Raw genomic sequence first — 18907 nt, 5'->3', positions numbered from 1 at the left:
TAAACCGAGTCCGCAGCCGGTGCAAGATTTCGAGGAACTGGGTCTGAACTCGTTCAGAACTGGGATGAATCGAACGCGCCAGTGCAGCGGTCGTGCAACTTCCGGTTGAATCGAATGCTCCAGTTCCTGCACTGCCGAACTAGTTCAGCCAGTTCAGGCGAATCGAACAGACCTAAATTGACTGATCCGATTTGGGCGAGGAGTGGGTGGACGTAGTTTAATATCGCTGGCACAGCATCACACCTCAGCTTACAAGCCTTCTGTCCGCTGAGAGCTCAGCTCGTAGCTTTCTTCTGAGAGATGATTGCTGCATAAGCAGGATCTCGATCTGGACGGGAACCCAGTCCCTACGCACTACGACGATCCACTTTGCTCGTCACTGCACGTCTCGCGGAAAAGTGTGGAACGTCATGTCTTGGCTCGTATGTGCTGCCCAGTGGTTGTGGCACCCAACCGCGCAACGAAAATCTCACTAAACCACGAAAGAAGTCGAGCACAACAACAAAAACGAAGCACGCTGAGGCGTTCACTCGCAGGCAAACAACGAGACAAAAATGCTCGCTTTGTGTTTTGTGACGTCAGAGCTTCAATGTTGCCAACGAAAGCAGCGTTTACGCTAGAATGCGAGTGGAGCAGTATAAATTCAATTACTCACGCAGAGGGGCATATAAAATTCGGATATTGCACGTACGATGCTTCTCGAGGCAATAACAATGATATTCAATTGTTTTCTCGAATACCAAATTTGACCGGACAATCCCTTTAAGGCATCGAGAATATTTGGTGGGGCAAAACAATCTGAAAATAGTTTATTAAATCTACGAGCCCACTCGATTCATTGTGTCGTATATGCTACATACCTATAATTTTGACAGACGTTAGGCATGCATCTCTAGAATAAACTTATACAGCAAGAGCATATTATAAACACGACTAACGGAACTTCAAGAGTTCTCTCAGCGTGCAAATTTGACAAACCGCTTGGTAGAAACAACGGCAGCGGCTAAAGCTCTAATACGATCGCCGGCGTTCTTCCATGGGAAGAGATATGTAACCGCCGATGACGGCTTCAGAACGATGAATGAGCACGTTTGCGCCCACCACCAAGAGCAAGGAAATGAACGCAAGCCCCAAGAATCCGTGGTAAAAAAGCATCGGGTTCCGCTCCATCACGGCTCCGACGCAGAGCGGACTGATGGCCGAGCTAGCGCCGACCACGAAGAGGACGCCGGCGAACCTTGCCGAGGACACCCCGGATTGGTCGTGCAGCAACAGCAGCGTCGAGGGCAACACGGGAGCGAGGCAGGCACCGACCAGGGACGTGCCCACCCACATGACACGTGTCTGGTAGCCCAGTCCCGAGTTGAGGCACGCCGTGAGCACCAGGAGCCCGTTGCAGATCAAGAGCACCGTGAGAGAGCCGTGCTGCTGAACCCAGAGGATGCAGACACCGCGGACGGTGGTGAAGGTGGCCCAGAACAAAGACGTCAGGTAGGCGGCAGTTGTCTTGTTGTGACCCAGTAAGAGGGCCAAGCTCGCGATCAGCTGGCTGTAGAGGATCTCCATGGCCACGTAGACGGCAAGGTAGGCCACCAGGACCGCGATGATGGGGCTCAACTTTACGGGGTTGCAACGGGTTTCCATCATCCCCAGATTTTCGTGTCTCGGGTCGACGAAGAAAACTGCCAGCAACAAAAGTACGACAGCAAAGAGATAGATGCCGACGACCCAGTACGCGTACGTGACGTAGATGAAATCCTTGTCTTCTAGCTGGGACAAGTAGGTCAGACGATAGCTGGGGGTTGCCGACGGCGCCTCTATGACGCTGCGGTGAGTCAAGAAGGGCTCCCCGACGACTGGGCCGAGGACACAACCCATGCAGTGCATAAAGCTGAGTGTCTGCAGTAGGAAACCGCTGTTCTCTCGCCACATTGCAGACATCCAGAGGACCCCCACTGTCAGAAGGGAGTCGTTACATATAATTAGAAGGCTCCTTAAGTCACACGAACAGTGTCACAGCCACCATAAACAATTTATGATGTCAGCGCATGACTTAATATGCTCGTTTATTACTTCGTGATTTGTTCTTATGAGTTATTTTCAGCTAATGTCGCAATCTCAATGGCTGCGGGGCGATGAAGAGGAATTGCGTCGCTCGGCACGAGCACACTATTGTATGACGTAACAGAAAGAGAAGAGCATATCACGGCACCTTCTTTTCTAGACTGGCGCTTACACAAACAAAGCTCCGCCTAAAACCGAATGCGCCTCGACGCATTGAGCATGGTGGGAAGGCTTGTTTTTTGGGCGTTTCGTCTCTAGCAGTTTTAAAGCAAAACTTTCTTTGTCTTGTTCTCGTTACCGCGGTAGGCCTTGTTACCGCGGAGGTGTTGGCTATGGCCACCGACCCGGCGTGGACGTACCGATGTTAAGGGCACCCAGTGCGATGCCTCCGATGGCGAAAATGAAGACGTATTGAAAGAGAGTATCGAAGTAGGACAGGCCGATGCACGCCATTGCCAGGAAAAAGTCGAATATGACGAAGAGTACTTGCGGGTTCACCGGCTTCAGGAATACGCCACCTGCGATGGACACAATGTTAGGATGCTATGGCGCCGATTTTTTCGATTCGTTTTACCTCGCAGGAAACACTGCGGCCAGCCCGTACGAAAATATGCAGACGGATGAACCATACTGATCGAAAGGAATAATCGTTACGAGGCCGCCAAAAGACAAAATCTTTGGTGGCGCCGGTATTTGTTTTTCGCTAGCTTCGTAACAATTATTCTATTGCAAGAGTACAGTTAAATCCTCTGCACATTTGCGATTATCTCCCCCCCCCCTCCCCCCAAAATAAAAGAACTAAACTTTTTTTTTTTTCTTTTTTGCCGTGCAAATAAATTTTGCGCTGACGAACACTCTGCGATATTGGTCCAAATCAGATTCCAAAGTTTGAAACTAACCGTGATCTCTTTCAAAAGTTATGAGATTTTCTCAAATTCCAGTGGAAGAATGGGGCTCGTTTTCATCCGTTTTCGTTAACTGGCGCCGTTTATTCGAAAGATCTGTCGGCCGCCATTTTTCCATTCTAAATTTCACAAAGAATCGCTTATAACTTGTGTATAAGATAATGGCTAGTCATGAAATTTTGGCATCATGTTCAGACCACTAGGGCTACATTTGAGCGGAGAATGCGTGTTCCGCGATGCGTATATAGTTTATTTTTGAACTAAAACCAACCACATATTTTTTTATGAAGTTTTGAATCTGCGCAGCGATTTCATCAATTTGTCTTCACGTTGTTTTTTTGTGTTTTTCTTGCGTATTTCACGTTAAAATAGAGAAATTAATCTACGTTTTAACGATCCTTTTTATAAAAGATCGTCTTTAGTGCACACTGAAGATTACTTTGCCGTTCATACTAGTATGTGCACGTTTTAATGTTGTAATACTAATCATTATACTTTGGGGATCTTTAAGGTTATATAGATTATTCGTGCTTGGCTCCACAACTTTTCATTACCCGCTGCCTACACTCTCCCCCCAATCAGTGTAAGCGAGAGCGTCATCTGCATCGAGAGTGGGGTCTGGCACTCGAACACAAGACTCTGGGCGAGGGGCAGACGGCGCTCTTCTTTGCTATGATTGGAGGAATACAGGGGGTAGAGTCAAAAGTAGCTATCAGTTGCCTCTACCAGAGCCGTATATGTAGAGAGTTTGGCCATTCGTTGGGAAGTATAGGAGACAAATGCGGAGGCGCCATTGGCCGCAAGCGGGCTGGGCGTGTTCCAGGGCGTCTTCAGAAATTCGAATGTGACCAACCAGAAGCCGGAAATAATACCCTGGCGGTGGTCGCGAGAAACAAAGCTGATAACTGCATCGGAGTAACTCTCAGTGACTGAAAATATGGTACACGTGATGTTTCAGTCACGCTCATTCAAAATCATGGCGGAAGAGTGCAACTAGCAGAACGATCGACATAATCGGTACGCCAAGCGCCGAGGGCCGGGAATCTGCCGTCCGAGTGGTCACACTCTGTCCAAGCAAAACAGAGTTGAGCGGCGCATTCGTTTCTTACATCATTGTGCATGATCATGATCGAAACATCACGTGCACCCTATTTTCAACCACGAAGGGTTACTACACCTCACTCTTATGTGCTTATTAAAACCATATACGAGCATATACCTTTGATCAGAACTGTTTCTCGCTACCACCGCTAGGGGATTCTTTTCGGCTTCTAGTTGGTCAAGAGAGCATGCCAAGCCCTCTTTCTGAGTCTGGCGCACGCCCTGGCTCTGCCCGCGCCTCCCATTGACCAAACTCTCTGGCGCTTGTGGACAAACGAATCGCCTGCCTTTCATCTCCTGACCACTGCCTTTGCGCGTGAGTATGGCCAGAAAAAAAAGTTATCACGTGGTGGAAGACCGACGACTGACTGCTCCAACAAGCTTGTAGGTCGCCGCTCTGTAAGTTTAGCTGTGAACGGAGTGTAATGGTACAGCTCAAAACCGTGCTGAACAGAAAGGCGAAATGGATGCCCACCGAAAAGGGCGCCGACGAAGCCTCCGATGCCCCTGGCGGCGAGTAGAAAGAGCACGCGGAATAGGTCGGCGTCCAGGCTCACAGCCAGGTCCTGAACCGTGGGCCCGAACAGGGCGTAGTACATGCCCTGCGGGAGAGAAACGACCTTGGCCACACGCATTCGTGATTGCAGGACGCACGGTTCAGAAGATGCATCCTTGGCAAGCACCCCCTTCTCCCACTTTCCGATTTTGCCAAGCAGACTGCCAGAGACAGCACCTCCAGAGAGCAGACGGGAGCCCAAAATATTCTTTTGTTCGTGGAAGATCTAGTAACTTAAAAGGAACCTCCTGGAAGCCTCAAGGATCATACACACATTTGATTTTTAACGCGTTTAAGTGCTGAACGGCGTCCATGTGGAATAAAGCGGTCGCTTGTGGTGTTAAGCGCGGCGCACGAACCAGGCTAAACTTTCGAACGCCGTCAGTGACGTGCATCTTGTTCCCCGTTCGGAGACAGAATCTTGGCCTTGCGTGATGGACTGTGAGGACACAGGAGCTGTAGGTTTTTCCAAGGCTGCAATGGTTCAAGCTGGACAGAATCACGGAACCCGGCGGGATCCTCATGAGATCGACCACTTCGACGCCGCTGCCTGGTGCCGCCATGTTTCTGTGCATTTCACTTACTATCGATGAGCCGCAAGCGACGATAGTGCGTTCATATTAGCAGTTTACTTCGGTCGACTGCTTCTCAATGCAGCTGTGTTCACCATCTTTGCGCAAGCGCTTTCCGCAACATTCTGCAATCACCTGTCGCAAATGAACGCATCGTTTTCAAAATTAAATGTATTTATGGGCCTCCAGGGTGGCAGTCGACGTTTCACTGAAAAACTTGGCTTCTTCAGAGCTTCTTCAATGCTAACGTTCCTAAGAAGCCGTCTCTTAGCAAAACGCTACGAGATTTCCGACGGCCTCCAAGATATAAAGGTATTTTATGCGGGAGACTCGCCAATTTGTACTTGTTTTTTGTGTTTTTTTTTTTCAGTCAACAATAATTAACATGTTTTTTTTTTTTTCAGTCAACAGTAGTTAACTTGTTCTGTGATCTTGTACGGGCCTTGCTGTCTTACTTTCGTTTGCCCAGCTTGGGCTGCACCGTGTAAAAACATAAATAAACAAATAAATCCGCCGAACGACAAAATTTTCCGAGGCTGGGCCAGTCGGGTCGCGTACCGCGACTCCAGCAAAACGGACGCCACCAAGCGGAAAAACCGGGAACCACCCGGACCAGGTCGCTCCGCGCCCCTCCGCGTCTCTGGTGGCTTTCGCGGATACGTGTTGTCGGCGCGGTGGCGAACAATGTAATTTGACGAAGGTCCGGAAATTTCTTAAATTTGCCTGATTGTTCATTATTGTGGTGAAGCCTCAGTAGATCCTTCCATCGCGTGTTTGAAAGCCCGTTTACTCCACAACACACGGTCGCGTGCTTTCGATTTCTTGGATGAGGAGGAATCACGGACAAACGTTTTGATTTCTTGTCTGTCTCGAATCACATTCAAAGTGACGACTGCTTGGTAACTGATGAGTGGTTTTTTTTATAAGGATGTAGAACAGTGGACTGAGGACGACAGACGAGGCATTTCACTGGAGGGAACTCCAATGTTGCAGTCAAGTGAATGGGAACGTTCGATAGCTGCTTTTCTTCAGTTTGGTTCTGTTCGGTTAGCTTCAAGTTTCAGCCACCCACGCCGGTCGGTGCGTTGGCTATTCATCTTGCCTGCTTTTCGCCGAAAAAGTCTCTGAACCACACTGAAGGAGTTGGGCTGATTTCGCAATTACTTGATTCAGCAAAACCTGCTCGCTGCAAATGATGAATTAGGGAAATGATCTGTTTTCAAAAGGTGTGGAACGAGTCTTGCAACGTTAGAAGCTGTCACGACATTTTGATCTATCGCGCCTGCAATATTTATATTATACCCCCGTCGGAAACAGCAGCAATATACGTCCACATTGCTCAGGTTGACCGGCCACAAAAAATACTAATTTTCTCCGTTCAGGATTCGAAGCAAACTTCAATGCAGAGAGGTTCTGCGTGAATCTCCGATGAAGACTCTCTTCAGTTTGTCTCCGTGCTGCCGGTAGAACCATTCGGCTCAGTTTAAGTAGTATCTCTCTGTCTGTCAAATATACTTTCATTCAGTAGTTCACTTAATAGCTAGTCAATTAAGCCCATATTTCAAACCAAAGAATATACTAATATCGCTGTAGTGGGACATAGTACCTAATATAATACATAACCCGCTCGTCAAAATGACTTCTCGATTGCTACTGTAAGGATGGCGAGGGGAGCTTAGCGGAAGGAGCTCGGGGAATTGGCGGCGAGGTCACCCGAAGCGTCCTTCGGAGGCGCCCGATGTCTTGTCTTTCCCTTTGGCGGCAAGCGGAGGCCAGCTCCCGAAAGTGGTAGCAGATTTCCCCGCGTGGGAAGTAAACAAACCTCTGTTCGCGGGTGGTCGCCCTTGCCGCCGTGGTAATTGGGGAAGCGACTTTGTCAAGGCATGTCGGCGACTCCGGGGAGAGAGGGATGTCCGGCCTCCCTTCGGGATGTCGGCGCGCCTCTTTGGAAGGGGCGAGTCTGAACGAGCCCGTGCGCGGAGCAAGACGTTATTCTCCCGCGGTCCCGAGGGCTCCGCGTACTTTGTCCTGCGGGACGAAGAACTTGCCGTGCGCGGCAACGGATTTGGCGCTGAGGCGCCATTGTTGGCGTTGGACTGTCGCGAGCGACAGTACGCCAAGCGTGACATTTTCCTGTTTTGTCCTGTAAAAAGTTGTTCTTCGTTTGTAAATATATATTTATTTACTCAACCGCCGAGTCGTGAGCATCCCTGTGGGCACTGGGAAAGAAGCCACCCTCCAGCCAGCGCAGCACTCCACGATAGACGAGAAACATTACTGCTACTATAAAACCTGAATTGAAATACGAGTACCAGCTGCTTAGTGGGGCGCCGGCGGGTTAACATAGTCCTTGGCTCAAGAAGCGCTTGCTTAATTTTCGTAATTTTCCTGCAGCCTGTGTTGTCAACCGAGCAGACGACCGGAGCTGTTTCTTAAACGCGAATTCGCACAAAAGCTCGATTTCGCGGATAGATAAGTCGCATGGTCGAGGCATGCGAGTTAGCTGAAAATTACTCTCGGTAGAACAATTCTGTAGTCATCGCCGTTTTCCTTAGATGATCAAAGCTGATTAGTATATTACCGTCTCTCCGGGGCCCATAGTTTCGGTTTTGAACAAAATCTCTGCAACAAAAGTTTGACATGAAACGAAGAAAAAAAAAGTAATCGAGAAATTACTCTACAGTAATCGATTACTTCCCACGTGACTTTTCATTAAACTTCTTTTATTACCGTAGCATGATCTTTGGAATCTCGCCCTCAGTTGTTCCGAAAAAAAACAGAAAAAAAATGAAAGCCGTTTACAACTCCCTGTAACGCCGGATTAGAGCGCAGCTCTTGAGGAGAAGGATGGAAGGGTACTGAGAGATAGGATGGTAGGGTACTGAGGGATAGGTGACTCCCTGAAGTCACGTGACCTCGGCGGGGGAGGGGTCACGTGACCTGAGGGGGGGTCACGTGACCTGAGGGGGTCACGTGACCTCAAGGGGGTCACGTGACCTCAGCGGAGGGTCACGCGACCTCAGGGGGGTAACCCTCATGACCCTCGTGAGGGTAACCCTCGTGACCATCGTGAGGGTAACTCTCATAACCCTATAGCAACCCTTGTGAGGGTAACCCTCGTGACCCTCGTGAGGGTAACTCTCATAACCCTCGTGACCCTCATGAGGGTAACCCTCGTAACCCTCATGAGAGTAACCCTCGTAGCCCTCGTGTGGGTTACGAGGGTTACTCTCACGTGAGGGTAACTCTCATAACCCTAGTAACCCTTGTGAGGGTAACCTTCGTGACTCTCGTGAGGGTCTCATAACCCTCGTGACCCTCGTGAGGGTAACTCTCATAACCCTCGTGACCCTCGTGAGGGTAACCCTCGTGACCCTCGTGAGGGTAACTCTCGTGAGAGTAACCCTCGTAACCCTCGTGAGGGTTACGAGGGTTACGAGGGTTGCTACCCTCACGAGGATTTCGAGGGTTACCCTCGTAACCCTCGCGAGAGTAACCCTCGTAACCCTCGTAACCCTCACGAGGGTTACGAGGGTTACGCGCGGTTACGCCGACGGCGACGGCGACGCCGACGACGCTCAAGCCGGAAACGGGCGCCTAAGAGCTGCGCTCTAAAAAAAACACCGGGAAAACAGAACTATGCTTTTGCAAGTTTATGTGCACCGGCTACACTTAGCCGTCTCAGTTCAAATACCTATAAAATTGGGCATAAAACAAAAGAATATCAGTTAAATTGAACGCGCCACCTGTTCAGGCGGCCCGGCCGAGCTGACGCGACCTGGACTCGGCCGCCATTTGTGTTTGGTGGTGGCACCCCCTATAGGTCGCTGGAGTCGCGGATAGAGGGAGAGAGAGAGAAGCGTTGTAATAGAGGTTGGGGGGGGGGGGGGGGGGGGCAAAGGAGAGAGCCAATCGGAGTCGCGGATAGGCATACACGTGGCATGGCAACGCCGCTCGCGCCGGATTGGCTACTCGTCGAAGAGGACACTGCGTCGTCACACATAGGAAGCAGAAGGCACCCTAGTCACACATAGCAACGTGCGTTTGCTGCGCCGGCAGGCAGGCTTTGCACGTGATCACTGGGGCGCGTTTTAACCCCCCCCCCCCCCCCCCCACCACACACACACACACACGCTTTTTTGCAGCGACGCGGCCGCAAACTGTCGCCGCGAAGTGGCGTAAACGCGGGAGAGGGGAGGAGGGCTAGGTTAAAACGCGTTCCATGGACTTCCTCGCCGCGGCGCCATATGGTCGGGCGGAGCGTCTGTGCGCTGTAGAGCACGCAGAAAAGCCGTGTTTGAACAATATCTCCCGAATCTCTTCATCGGCCGTGTCATGCCCTTGGAGTGTCTTATGATGAAGACGTGATCGTTCATTCACTAGCATGAGGCGTTGTTGTGTGCCGCTGTATGCCGTTTCGTTTGAAAAAGGACTCCGTTGTTTTCGTTTCCACCGAGAAAAGGCTCGAAGCAGTGAATGGGAAACCAAATTCAAGCGCTATCGCTGGAGGGCTACTGAGAACTCCAAGATCTGCGAGGTAATTTACAAACGCGCGTCCGCTTTCTGCTTACACGTACTGCATGCAATATTAGGCCGTTATAAGGAAACGTTTTCGCAACTCCGATCGATCGGTCCATGATTGGAGTTGCTGCCCTGCGAAATCAGTCCTTGCTTTAACTCAGGCGACGTGAGCGATCGAAAGCATCGCTGTGATCGGGCTTCCACGATAGGCCGAATACTGACTATGATGTCAGCAAAGGATTTCCCATCGGCGGAAATAAGAGGAATGGCAGAACTTCAATTTTGACGGTGTTGGCAGTGTTGGTTTAAGAGTGCTATGATTTCAAGCTTCCACCATGCTCATTACAAACACCTTCAAACTTGTTGTTCACAAGGTAATGACGTCACGAAAGGTAACCATACGAGGGCGCCACTAAAACATCTCGCCGATACCTAGATCGCAACCTATTTTCTGTCGTTAGAGAATAGGGAGTATTCACTGGACGCCATATTTGTGGGTGCTGTTTAGAGCGCATGCTCAGAACGAGCTCACATCATAGGCTGCTAAGACCGGCACTCTTAATGGTGCGGAATGCACGTTGCGAAAGAACTGTGGAAGCTCGCCATCAGCACGCGCTCAGCATTCGCGCACACAGCTATGGCCGCCAGTGAATACTCCCTATAGCCACTACTCTTTCACGATTAAATTACGTTTAAGGGGTAGCTCTCCAGCCTTAGATTTTCTCGCTTACGAACAACCCTATGATAACTTTTTGTGCCTATTTCAGTTTGTAAACACCCTGATACGGTGTGATAAATGCAGGATGTTGCCGTCTACGCGTACACCAGAATCGCGTAGTTAACTGATTACGTACCATCTTCGCCCATCGGTCTCTAGCCTAGATTCGCGGCTGCGTTTAATTGTTTTCTGAGTGTAATTTGTTTTCTGCAACATGGTACGTATTTGCAAACATTATTTAATACAATAAATCACTGAGCAAGTGTATAATGTAAAACGTGCTTAAGAATAATAAAGCATGTGTGTATGTATGCATGTATGCAGCTCTGCAGCAGGTCTAATTAAACGGTAAAACAGTTGCTCCAGTGTAACAAGCTATTTCATCATCTCTTAAACCTATAATAAATTGGACATCATATGCAATTTCATATCTCGAAGCGTATGATAGGGATTGCCGCTTAAATTGTTGCATTAACTTTAATCGGAAAAAACGAGTAGCACAAAAATAAGGCGCGAGAGGCAAAAGCCCGCGCGTTCGCATGTCGTAATTTTTTTTATCTGCTTATTCATTTTCTATTTGTCTTGGTAAAAAGGCTCTCTGACATGCGCGTCTAAGTAAAAAGAAACAGCGCGTATTGGCAGTTGCACGACGTAAGCTTATCCTTGTCAAGAAGTAATCCACCCGCAATAGCGCAGTTGCACGGAACGCCCCAATATGGCGTCGTCGACGGGGTTGTCTGCACCCTGGACGAAGGGGCGCGTTATCGAGGCACCCTACCACTAAATAATACACGCACAACGCCCCCTGCCGGCCGGCGCAGCAAGCGCTCGTTGCTATGTGTGACGACGCAGCGTCCTCTTCGAGGAACAGCCAACCCGGCGCGAGCGGCGTTGCCATGCCGCGTATCGCCTACTGTTTACAAATAAGCCGCCGGGCCTCGGCATGCTAAGCACTACATCACCCCGCCTTGTCTTTCGGCGTTTCCTATATGTCTTATAAGGACACGGATACGAAATGTATCCAATTAGAAGCGTTCTGGAGGCACACGCCACCGCGTGAAACGCGGTACGACATTTTGTGGTATACCTGTTACGTGCTCCTAGAGTTTCGGAGTTCCTCTGCAGCCGAAAGGAAAAAGGAAGTCGCTGGCTCCGCCATTTTAGTTGGTCTAGTCACACCGAGAGGTTTATTCCTGCTGAGTGCAAGACTGATGGTTACTCACCGTCCCGAAGAAGCTGAGGTGGATGCTCAGGGTCCTGGTGGTCTTGATGAGCCTCTCCCTTCTGTTGGCCTCCTTGTGGGCCTGCCTGAGCGGCTTGGGCTCCAGGAAGTGCTCGTGAGCCCTCACGGACGGCGACTTTCCCGAGGGCATAGACAGGTCTGCCGTCGCCTTTCTCGGCAGCGTGGCCATGATCGGAGGCGTGTCTGGCGTGAGCGGCAGGGATAGCTTTTTACGGGACTTCGCGCCGCTGGGCTCCAAGTCACGAGGCGGCTCTGCGCAAAAAGAACGACTCAGTGCTAAGGTGAAACTTTGAATGACGCTGAACCTAAGTTTACATCAAACATAGCGTTGGAGCGAGCGATAGCTGCAGCAAGTTGTCGTCGAGTATAGTGAGGATCATATTCATTGAAGTAAATGTTGGTGGCGGCGTTACGATAGGGGTAGAAACCTAACAGGGTGCCACGGAAGCATCTTCCCGCCATCGGTGTCACACGGACAGTTCCTACATGCAGCGGACCGCTACCAGCATAGCGCTAACCTTTCGCTAAGCGCGTACTGATGCTTTTCATCAGCTTTTTATCGCACCGTAAAAACTGTTGCTCATGGCAGACGATAAGTATACCTGACGACACGTGAGCAGCGCTACATCAGCGCTTCGCTGCGTGTGAGAGAGAGAGAAAAAACTTTTAATAAACAATTCGTTTGGCTCTTCCGAGGTGAGAGGAGAACCGGCCTTTAAGGCTGAACTCCATGGAGCGAATTGTACGACGAATAACCGACGAACGCCGCCCGACGGCATGCATGCTCCCTTTGCATAGCATAGCACCAAATGTGCTAATCCCACGCGCAGAGCAAAAGCCGCTGGGCAAAATTCGTCGATTTTTCGCAGCATATTCGTCCCATGGAGTTGAGCCTTAAAGGCTGAACTCCATGGGCTCCTCAATAACACAACAATGGACTTTTGTTACTACGTGGGACATATCATGAGATTCAAACGATAAGATCGGTGGTGTGCTAAAGAGCACAGTGGAAGCTTCGAGTCGTCCTGTCCACAGCAGCAACACAGCCAAAGTTGTCATTCTCACCTCCATTTCCGTCGATTAAAGAGTAGAGTAGATTCTACAGGGTGTCATAAAAGAAAATTTGCAGGGTCTTTTCTACCGCAAAAATAAACTAGGCATCGCCGAACGCTCATTATCTGCCCAAAGGTAGCGCTAGAGGTCACAACCAAATGCCAAAGTTTAAGCCCGATCCGATAACTTAATAAAAAGTTATGTGATTTTCTGAAAATTTCAATGGGAAAATGGCGGCCGACCGAGTTTTCGAATACATGGGGATCTATGGCACCAGAAACCGAAAACGGGCAAAAATGGGCTCCATTTTCCCCTTGAAGTTTTAGGACATTATTGATTGTGAGCTCTTCGCCGGTTGTGGGAGGTCGACCGCAGCAACGCTTTTGGTGACAACTTCGCTAAAAAAACCTTTCCTCGCTTAAAAAAAATAATAATACAAAACGTCTCAGTTGCCTCAACAAAGTTCCAGAAGAGCACATACCAAAACAATTGGTTACTTTGCGCCTATAACCCAACGGAAGGTGAAACAATGATCGCAACATCTCGCATGACTAGGCTGGCCATGGGAAGATCCCGAACGGTGGCGAAGGCAACGCAGCGCATCTGCAAATACCCACCGAAACCACAGTTGAGAGATCGCCTCACCTTCCGGGAATGATGCCGACAGGGGAGTAGTCGGCGGCGGCGTTGTTGCCACGAGCGCCTGGGAGCCCTCTTCGGGAAAGAACAGGGGAGTCGTCCTCAGGGTCGTTCGAGTCGGCGTCTCCAGGAAAGGGGAACGGGCCAGCGGAGGGACCTCCGGAGTGCCCTGGGACACCACTTGCGGTCGCGTCCGGGGACTGAGCAGACCGGGCTGGGGGCTCAGTTCGCTCTCAGGCTCGAGCCTCGAGGACACGTCAGCTGACTGCGTGAGCAGCGGCTCGGTGGCTCCGGGGGTGGTGATACTCGCCGAAGAAGCAGTCGGTCCCGCTTCCCGGAAGTCCGGGGTGAAGGTGATCATGGAGCGCCCCTCGGGGCCAGTGATCATGGTCCGCTCTTCTCCCTTGTCCCCCATGGCTCCTGCCTCCCTGTGGTCCCCCGGGCGTCGTCCGGGCGGACGCTGTTGGTATTGTTGTTGTTCCCAGGGCGGCTTACATCAGTCTCCTCTTCGTCTTCTCCCTCGCAGCTCCTTGCAGCTCCATACGTACACATGTGTAAATGCAAGCCTCTATCTGTTATCCGCCCACACGGCCTACGGGTGTTGGCCTGCTGCTTTCTGTGATAAACTGAATCTCCAGAGGTAAATAAAAAAAAATATGCAAATACAAATAATCAAAGACGCAAAACATCCTCCATTTGGAGCGATTTTTCTCGGCTTCACTCATACCGCTCTATGCTCAACCATTTACGATTACATTGTGAGATCCTAACGACTACATTGTTAGAGCCTCAAAGGGAAACTGAAGCGGTTCTGTATTTGAGGAAAATCGCTTGAATCCTCTTGAGTCCTCCAGGATCACGAATATCGAGATTATTTTTCAATTTGGTGCACGCACGCTGCAGGAATTTATTTTCTATGAACCGCTGAAGCCCCTCTTCCCCCAGCGTGACGTCATACTAGGAGTTTTTTTAATCTCCGCTATCGCGCATCTTCAGCACCTATCAAAGCTATGCACGCGTACTCTTGTTATTTAAAAAAAAAAAATGTCAGAAAGAGACATCACGACTGGTGTCAGTGCAGGGCAGGGGGGTAAAGGTGGGTGAGGAGGAGTGGCAAATCCCGTGCGCCGACATCCTGGGTCCCGAGTGAACGAACGCAAAAGAGAGCGACAGAACACGAGAGAAAGAAAGCAACGTTGCCTTGGTAACGCGAAGAGTGAAAACTCTTAGCAATATAAACAGTGATAATTTAACGTTGTAAACTAAATTATGAGCTATTCTAACGCTTATAAAAAGCAATAAACTCATTACGCTGCATTAACTTCCCTTCTGTCGAAATCTCGGAAATCTGGTGGTTGCGCAGTTTCGTATTCCTCATCCCCGCCCAGCCGCGCCCCACTGGCGAAGCCGGGTATATGGTTTAGTTTAGCGTTAACGCGAGGCCGTACATCTGCGCGCTTTTCAAAAAGAAAGCTTCGAAAGGAACGTGAATATCTTTCCACCGGTAAGTTCGTGAATTGTTGAAGTTCACGAAACTGCTCTGATGATGTAACCGTGTTTGGGACCCAGAAGGTCTGCCTGCATGATCCGCCGCTTGCGGCAGCCAGAATGTATGGGAAAATGGCGGACCTTTTCCTCTAGAGTTAGTATGTATGATCTCTATGGTGCAGGGGGATATATAGGTACGTATTCACTGGCGGCCATAGCTGTGTGCGCGAAGGCTGAGCACGTGCTGATGGCGAGCTTCAAAAGTCCTTTTGCAACGTGCATTCCGCACCATCAAGAGTGCCGGTCTTAGCAGCCTATTAATGTGAGCTCGTTCTGAGCATGCGCGTTAAACAGCACCCACAAATATGGCGTCCAGTGAATACTTCCCGAGGCGAAAGTCAACGCGGCGACATCGTTTTACATCGCTGCGATGCCAAACGTTTGTTTGGTTACGACTTGCCCCAACCGCAAATCGAAGAACGCCCGAAAAGGTCTGCGTTTCGTCGTCCTCGGAACCCGAACACGACTCCGAAGCGCTGCTATCGTCCACATCGCACGTCGGAGTGGCGTCATAGGAAATCATCCCCAGGTCGGCTGTCCAGCATTTCAACCTCTAACGGCGTCAGGTCCTCAAGCGTAGAGAATTCCGCCACGATCGAAGCTCGAATGACAAAAAAGTTCGGCCGGTGCGGCTACCTCGGCTACCTCGGGATCGCTGCGCCGCTGCGCGACGGAACGTCGTCCAATGCCATTGGCCCGAGGTCGTTTTGATATGCGAGCGGTGACCAATAAGAGTGGTTTCGTTTTCGGATGGATCCGAGGTTTGGCGGCCTTCAATTACATTCTTATTAAAGAAATAATTACCGTATGACTATATTTCTTGGTTTCTAGGAACACATACGGCGTCTAGATTCAGTTGTCATCATCAAAACACGAACTCAAAAACCACTTGAGTGCCCCTTTAACAAACCTCACTCCAATTGAGGGGACCCTCCACTTCCGCGACGACGGATCCGTTATCGCGATTGGCCAGCGCCGGCCCTCGCGCCTTCCTCGAGGAAGAGGCGGGGCCCCTCAGCTGGAGTGAGGTTTGTCAATTAGGCGGTTAGAGGTTGCACGTGCTGCCCACACGAGCGACACGCGCTTGGTGGCCCAAAAGACCCTCCTAGTATGACGTCACGACTGGTCGCAGGTTTTTCGTGGTTTCTCGTGTTTAGTTAGTTCTTCGGGGAAAACGGAACAAGTTTGATGAGTTGAATATTTTTTTAGACGATTTTGGTTTCTCTTTTGATTTCCTTATGTTAACCGAGACGTGGTGCCGTTCTGATGAGACGATGGACTCTTTGGATGGATACACCGTTTATGACTTATATCGCTGTTTAAAGCGCGGGGGTGGTGTTTGTATTTACGCAAAAAACTGCTTTCGAATGTACGGTCATAGATCAGTTGACTACTGTTACAAATGATTTTGAAATTCTGACTTTAGAAAGTTCAAAATCTATATTATCTGTTATGTATCGTCCACCGAATGGTGATATGGACTTGTTTTTGGAATTCATCGAAAAACTCTTTATGTTCATGGGTGAAAACAATGTCGCCTTCTACTTGGGCGGAGATTTTAATATAGATATGATGACGTCATCTCCGCGACAATTGCAGTTTTTGTCATTGTATAATTCCTGCGGTTTCTTTTGTCCAATATCCCAACCAACTCGGGCAAATCATACCAATGCAACGCTTCTAGACTTGTTCATAACAAATATTGATGATTCACGCCTAACTGCTGGTGTCATTGGGGCCACAATCAGTGACCACCTGCCAATTTATTTGTTTGCCGATCTAAAAATTCGGTCAAAAAAGTCTTCGAACACAAATTACACTTTTCACCGAGATATAAGCTCAAGAAGACTAAACTATTTTGAAGAGGAAATACAACTTACAAACTGGAGCACGGTTCTTTCCTGTGACTCAACTGACCAGGCATATGATCTCTTTCTTGAAACGTTTACAAATATCTATAACCGGTGCTTTCCCTACAAGAAGTGTCGAGTGCATAAGAAATCGCGCAAGCCGTGGGTTACTTCGGAGATAATTAGAATGATGAATCGAAAGAATGCGCTCTATAATAAATTTCTGCACACTAGAGATTTGGGCGTCCTCCGCGAATTTAAAATTCAAAGGAACATGGTGACTAGCGCTCTTCGCAAATCAAAGCGTACATACCATTACGATATGTTTCAGGGTGAACCTAGAACGGATGTCATGTGGAAAAAAGTGAACATGTTGGTAAAACCTCACTCTCGTAGTGACTCAATTAAAACGATTACTGTAAACGGCGAGTGCATAACTGGCGCCGCGTTGGCTGACAGGTTCAATAGTCATTTTGTGGACTTAGTTGACAGTGCTCACTCCGTCAATGCTTGTGACCTAGTCGATAAAATTTTGGAGAGTGTTTTTCTTCTGCCTGCTGACGACAGTGAATTGATATCAGTATATAACAATTTTAGAAACAGTAAAAGTAACGACGTGCATGGCATTCGGATCAGGCCTGCAAAGCGTGTAATTCATTCTATCGTCCCTTGTTTGACCCACATTTATAACCTCGCCCTTCAGGATGGGGTGTTTCCTAAAAGAATGCAAGTGGCTAAGGTGTCCGTCCTCCACAAGGCAGGGGATAAGAACAACGTGGGTAATTACAGGCCTGTGTCTGTATTGCCGGTATTCTCCAAAGGACTAGAAAAAATTAAGCACATGAGACTCTTTCTGTGACAAACACTCAATTATTACCCCTTGTCAATTCGGTTTCCGAAAGGGGTCTTCGACAGAGTTGGCGCTACTAAAACAGAAAGAAATGATACTTACAAACATCGAAAACAAACTGCTAACATCAGGCATCTTTATCGATTTTTCGAAGGCATTCGATCGCCTTAATCATAAAACTTTACTGCAGAAACTGGACCTTTGTGGCATCAGGGGTGTTGCCCTGAACCTAATCGAAAGCTATTTGCAAGACCGTTATCAGTACGTTGAAATTGACGGGGAGCGTTCAAACATGCGCCAAATAAAGGCAGGTGTACCGCAAGGGAGTATTCTCGGGCCCCTTCTCTTCAATCTTTTTATAAATGACATAGTGAACTTAGATAATAGCGTCAACTACATAATATACGCAGATGATACAAGTTTGTTTTTCTCTGGAACTAGCCTTGACGTCATTAAAAGAAAAGCAAATCAATTCTTGCAGAGTCTAAACGTTTGGACCACCGCAAATTCATTAACAATAAATGTTGCAAAAACTAAGGCAATTATTTTCCGCGCCAAAAATACAAGCTGCACCAGCAGCCTGCCGGGAGGGCTCTCTTTTGCCTCACGAGATGTGGAAATTGTAAAAAATGCTAAGGTGCTCGGCGTAACTTTTAATGAGCATATGCTGTGGGATGAGACGGTGCAGGACACAACCATAAAGCTCTCAAAGGTTGTAGGCGTTTTATATAAATACCGTAATATCTTACCCCCCTCGATAATGCTTGCTTATATTATATCACGCCCTGTTCTGCTCATATTTCGATTATTGTTTCCTGGTTTGGGGTACTACTACGAAAACGAACGTTCAGAGACTTTTTGTAATGCAAAAGAGGGCAATACGAATAATATGTAATGTAGCGTATGATCACTCCACGAAATCTTTGTTTAAAAAGCTTGACACGTTAAAAATCACCAATTACTATAGTTATATACAAGCTTTTGATGTCAAATGACAGATCATTAAACAACTCTGTTAGAGTTTTTAATTCAGTCTCAGGTTTGGAGTCGCGAGACGCAACATACAGCACTCGTCATTCTCGAAACTGGGCCGCACCGCGCTCCAGAACCACTTATGGTGACCAGAGACTGGCTTTTACTCTCCCAAGGATTTTAAACAACCTTGAAGCAAAGGGAATTTCCGTGGCCAACACAAGCAAAAAGGAAATTCGTAACCTATTAGAGTGATCTATTGAATAGGTGTTGTCATGTTTTGAAGGTGCAGAGGCAGTTGCGTATATATTTTTT

At 48.7% G+C, this 18907-nt stretch overlaps 1 protein-coding gene across 1 annotated transcript; it reads right to left on the bottom strand.

Moving 5' to 3' along the window:
- Positions 1–1011: 1011 nt before the first annotated feature.
- Positions 1012–11849, bottom strand: LOC115312511 (sodium-dependent glucose transporter 1-like). Its single transcript, XM_029971320.2, has 4 exons — positions 11661–11849; positions 4546–4672; positions 2424–2582; positions 1012–1955 (listed from the first exon to the last, which is right to left on the bottom strand). Exons 1-4 carry the CDS (start codon positions 11847–11849, stop codon positions 1012–1014), a joined length of 1419 nt encoding a protein of 472 aa, XP_029827180.2.
- Between the last annotated feature and the right edge of the window lie 7058 nt (positions 11850–18907).

Source organism: Ixodes scapularis, unplaced genomic scaffold (genome assembly GCF_016920785.2).
Source record: "Ixodes scapularis isolate PalLabHiFi unplaced genomic scaffold, ASM1692078v2 PGA_scaffold12__126_contigs__length_90152505, whole genome shotgun sequence".
NCBI lineage: Eukaryota > Metazoa > Arthropoda > Arachnida > Ixodida > Ixodidae > Ixodes > Ixodes scapularis.
Note: the sequence above shows the minus strand (reverse complement) of the source record. Positions and strands in the feature narration are given on the sequence as shown.

What these genes read in the sequence shown, in the direction of transcription:
- LOC115312511 (XM_029971320.2), bottom strand. Translation starts at nt 11,849, where the DNA reads ATGGCCACGCTGCCGAGAAAGGCGACGGCAGACCTGTCTATGCCCTCG. An exon ending in ACCTCAGCTTCTTCGGGACG is followed by an intron (nt 4,673 to 11,660) that starts GTGAGTAACCAT and finishes TCTCTCCCGCAG; the next exon opens with GGCATGTACTACGCCCTGTT. An exon ending in ACTGGGTGCCCTTAACATCG is followed by an intron (nt 1,956 to 2,423) that starts GTACGTCCACGC and finishes CCCTTCTGACAG; the next exon opens with TGGGGGTCCTCTGGATGTCT.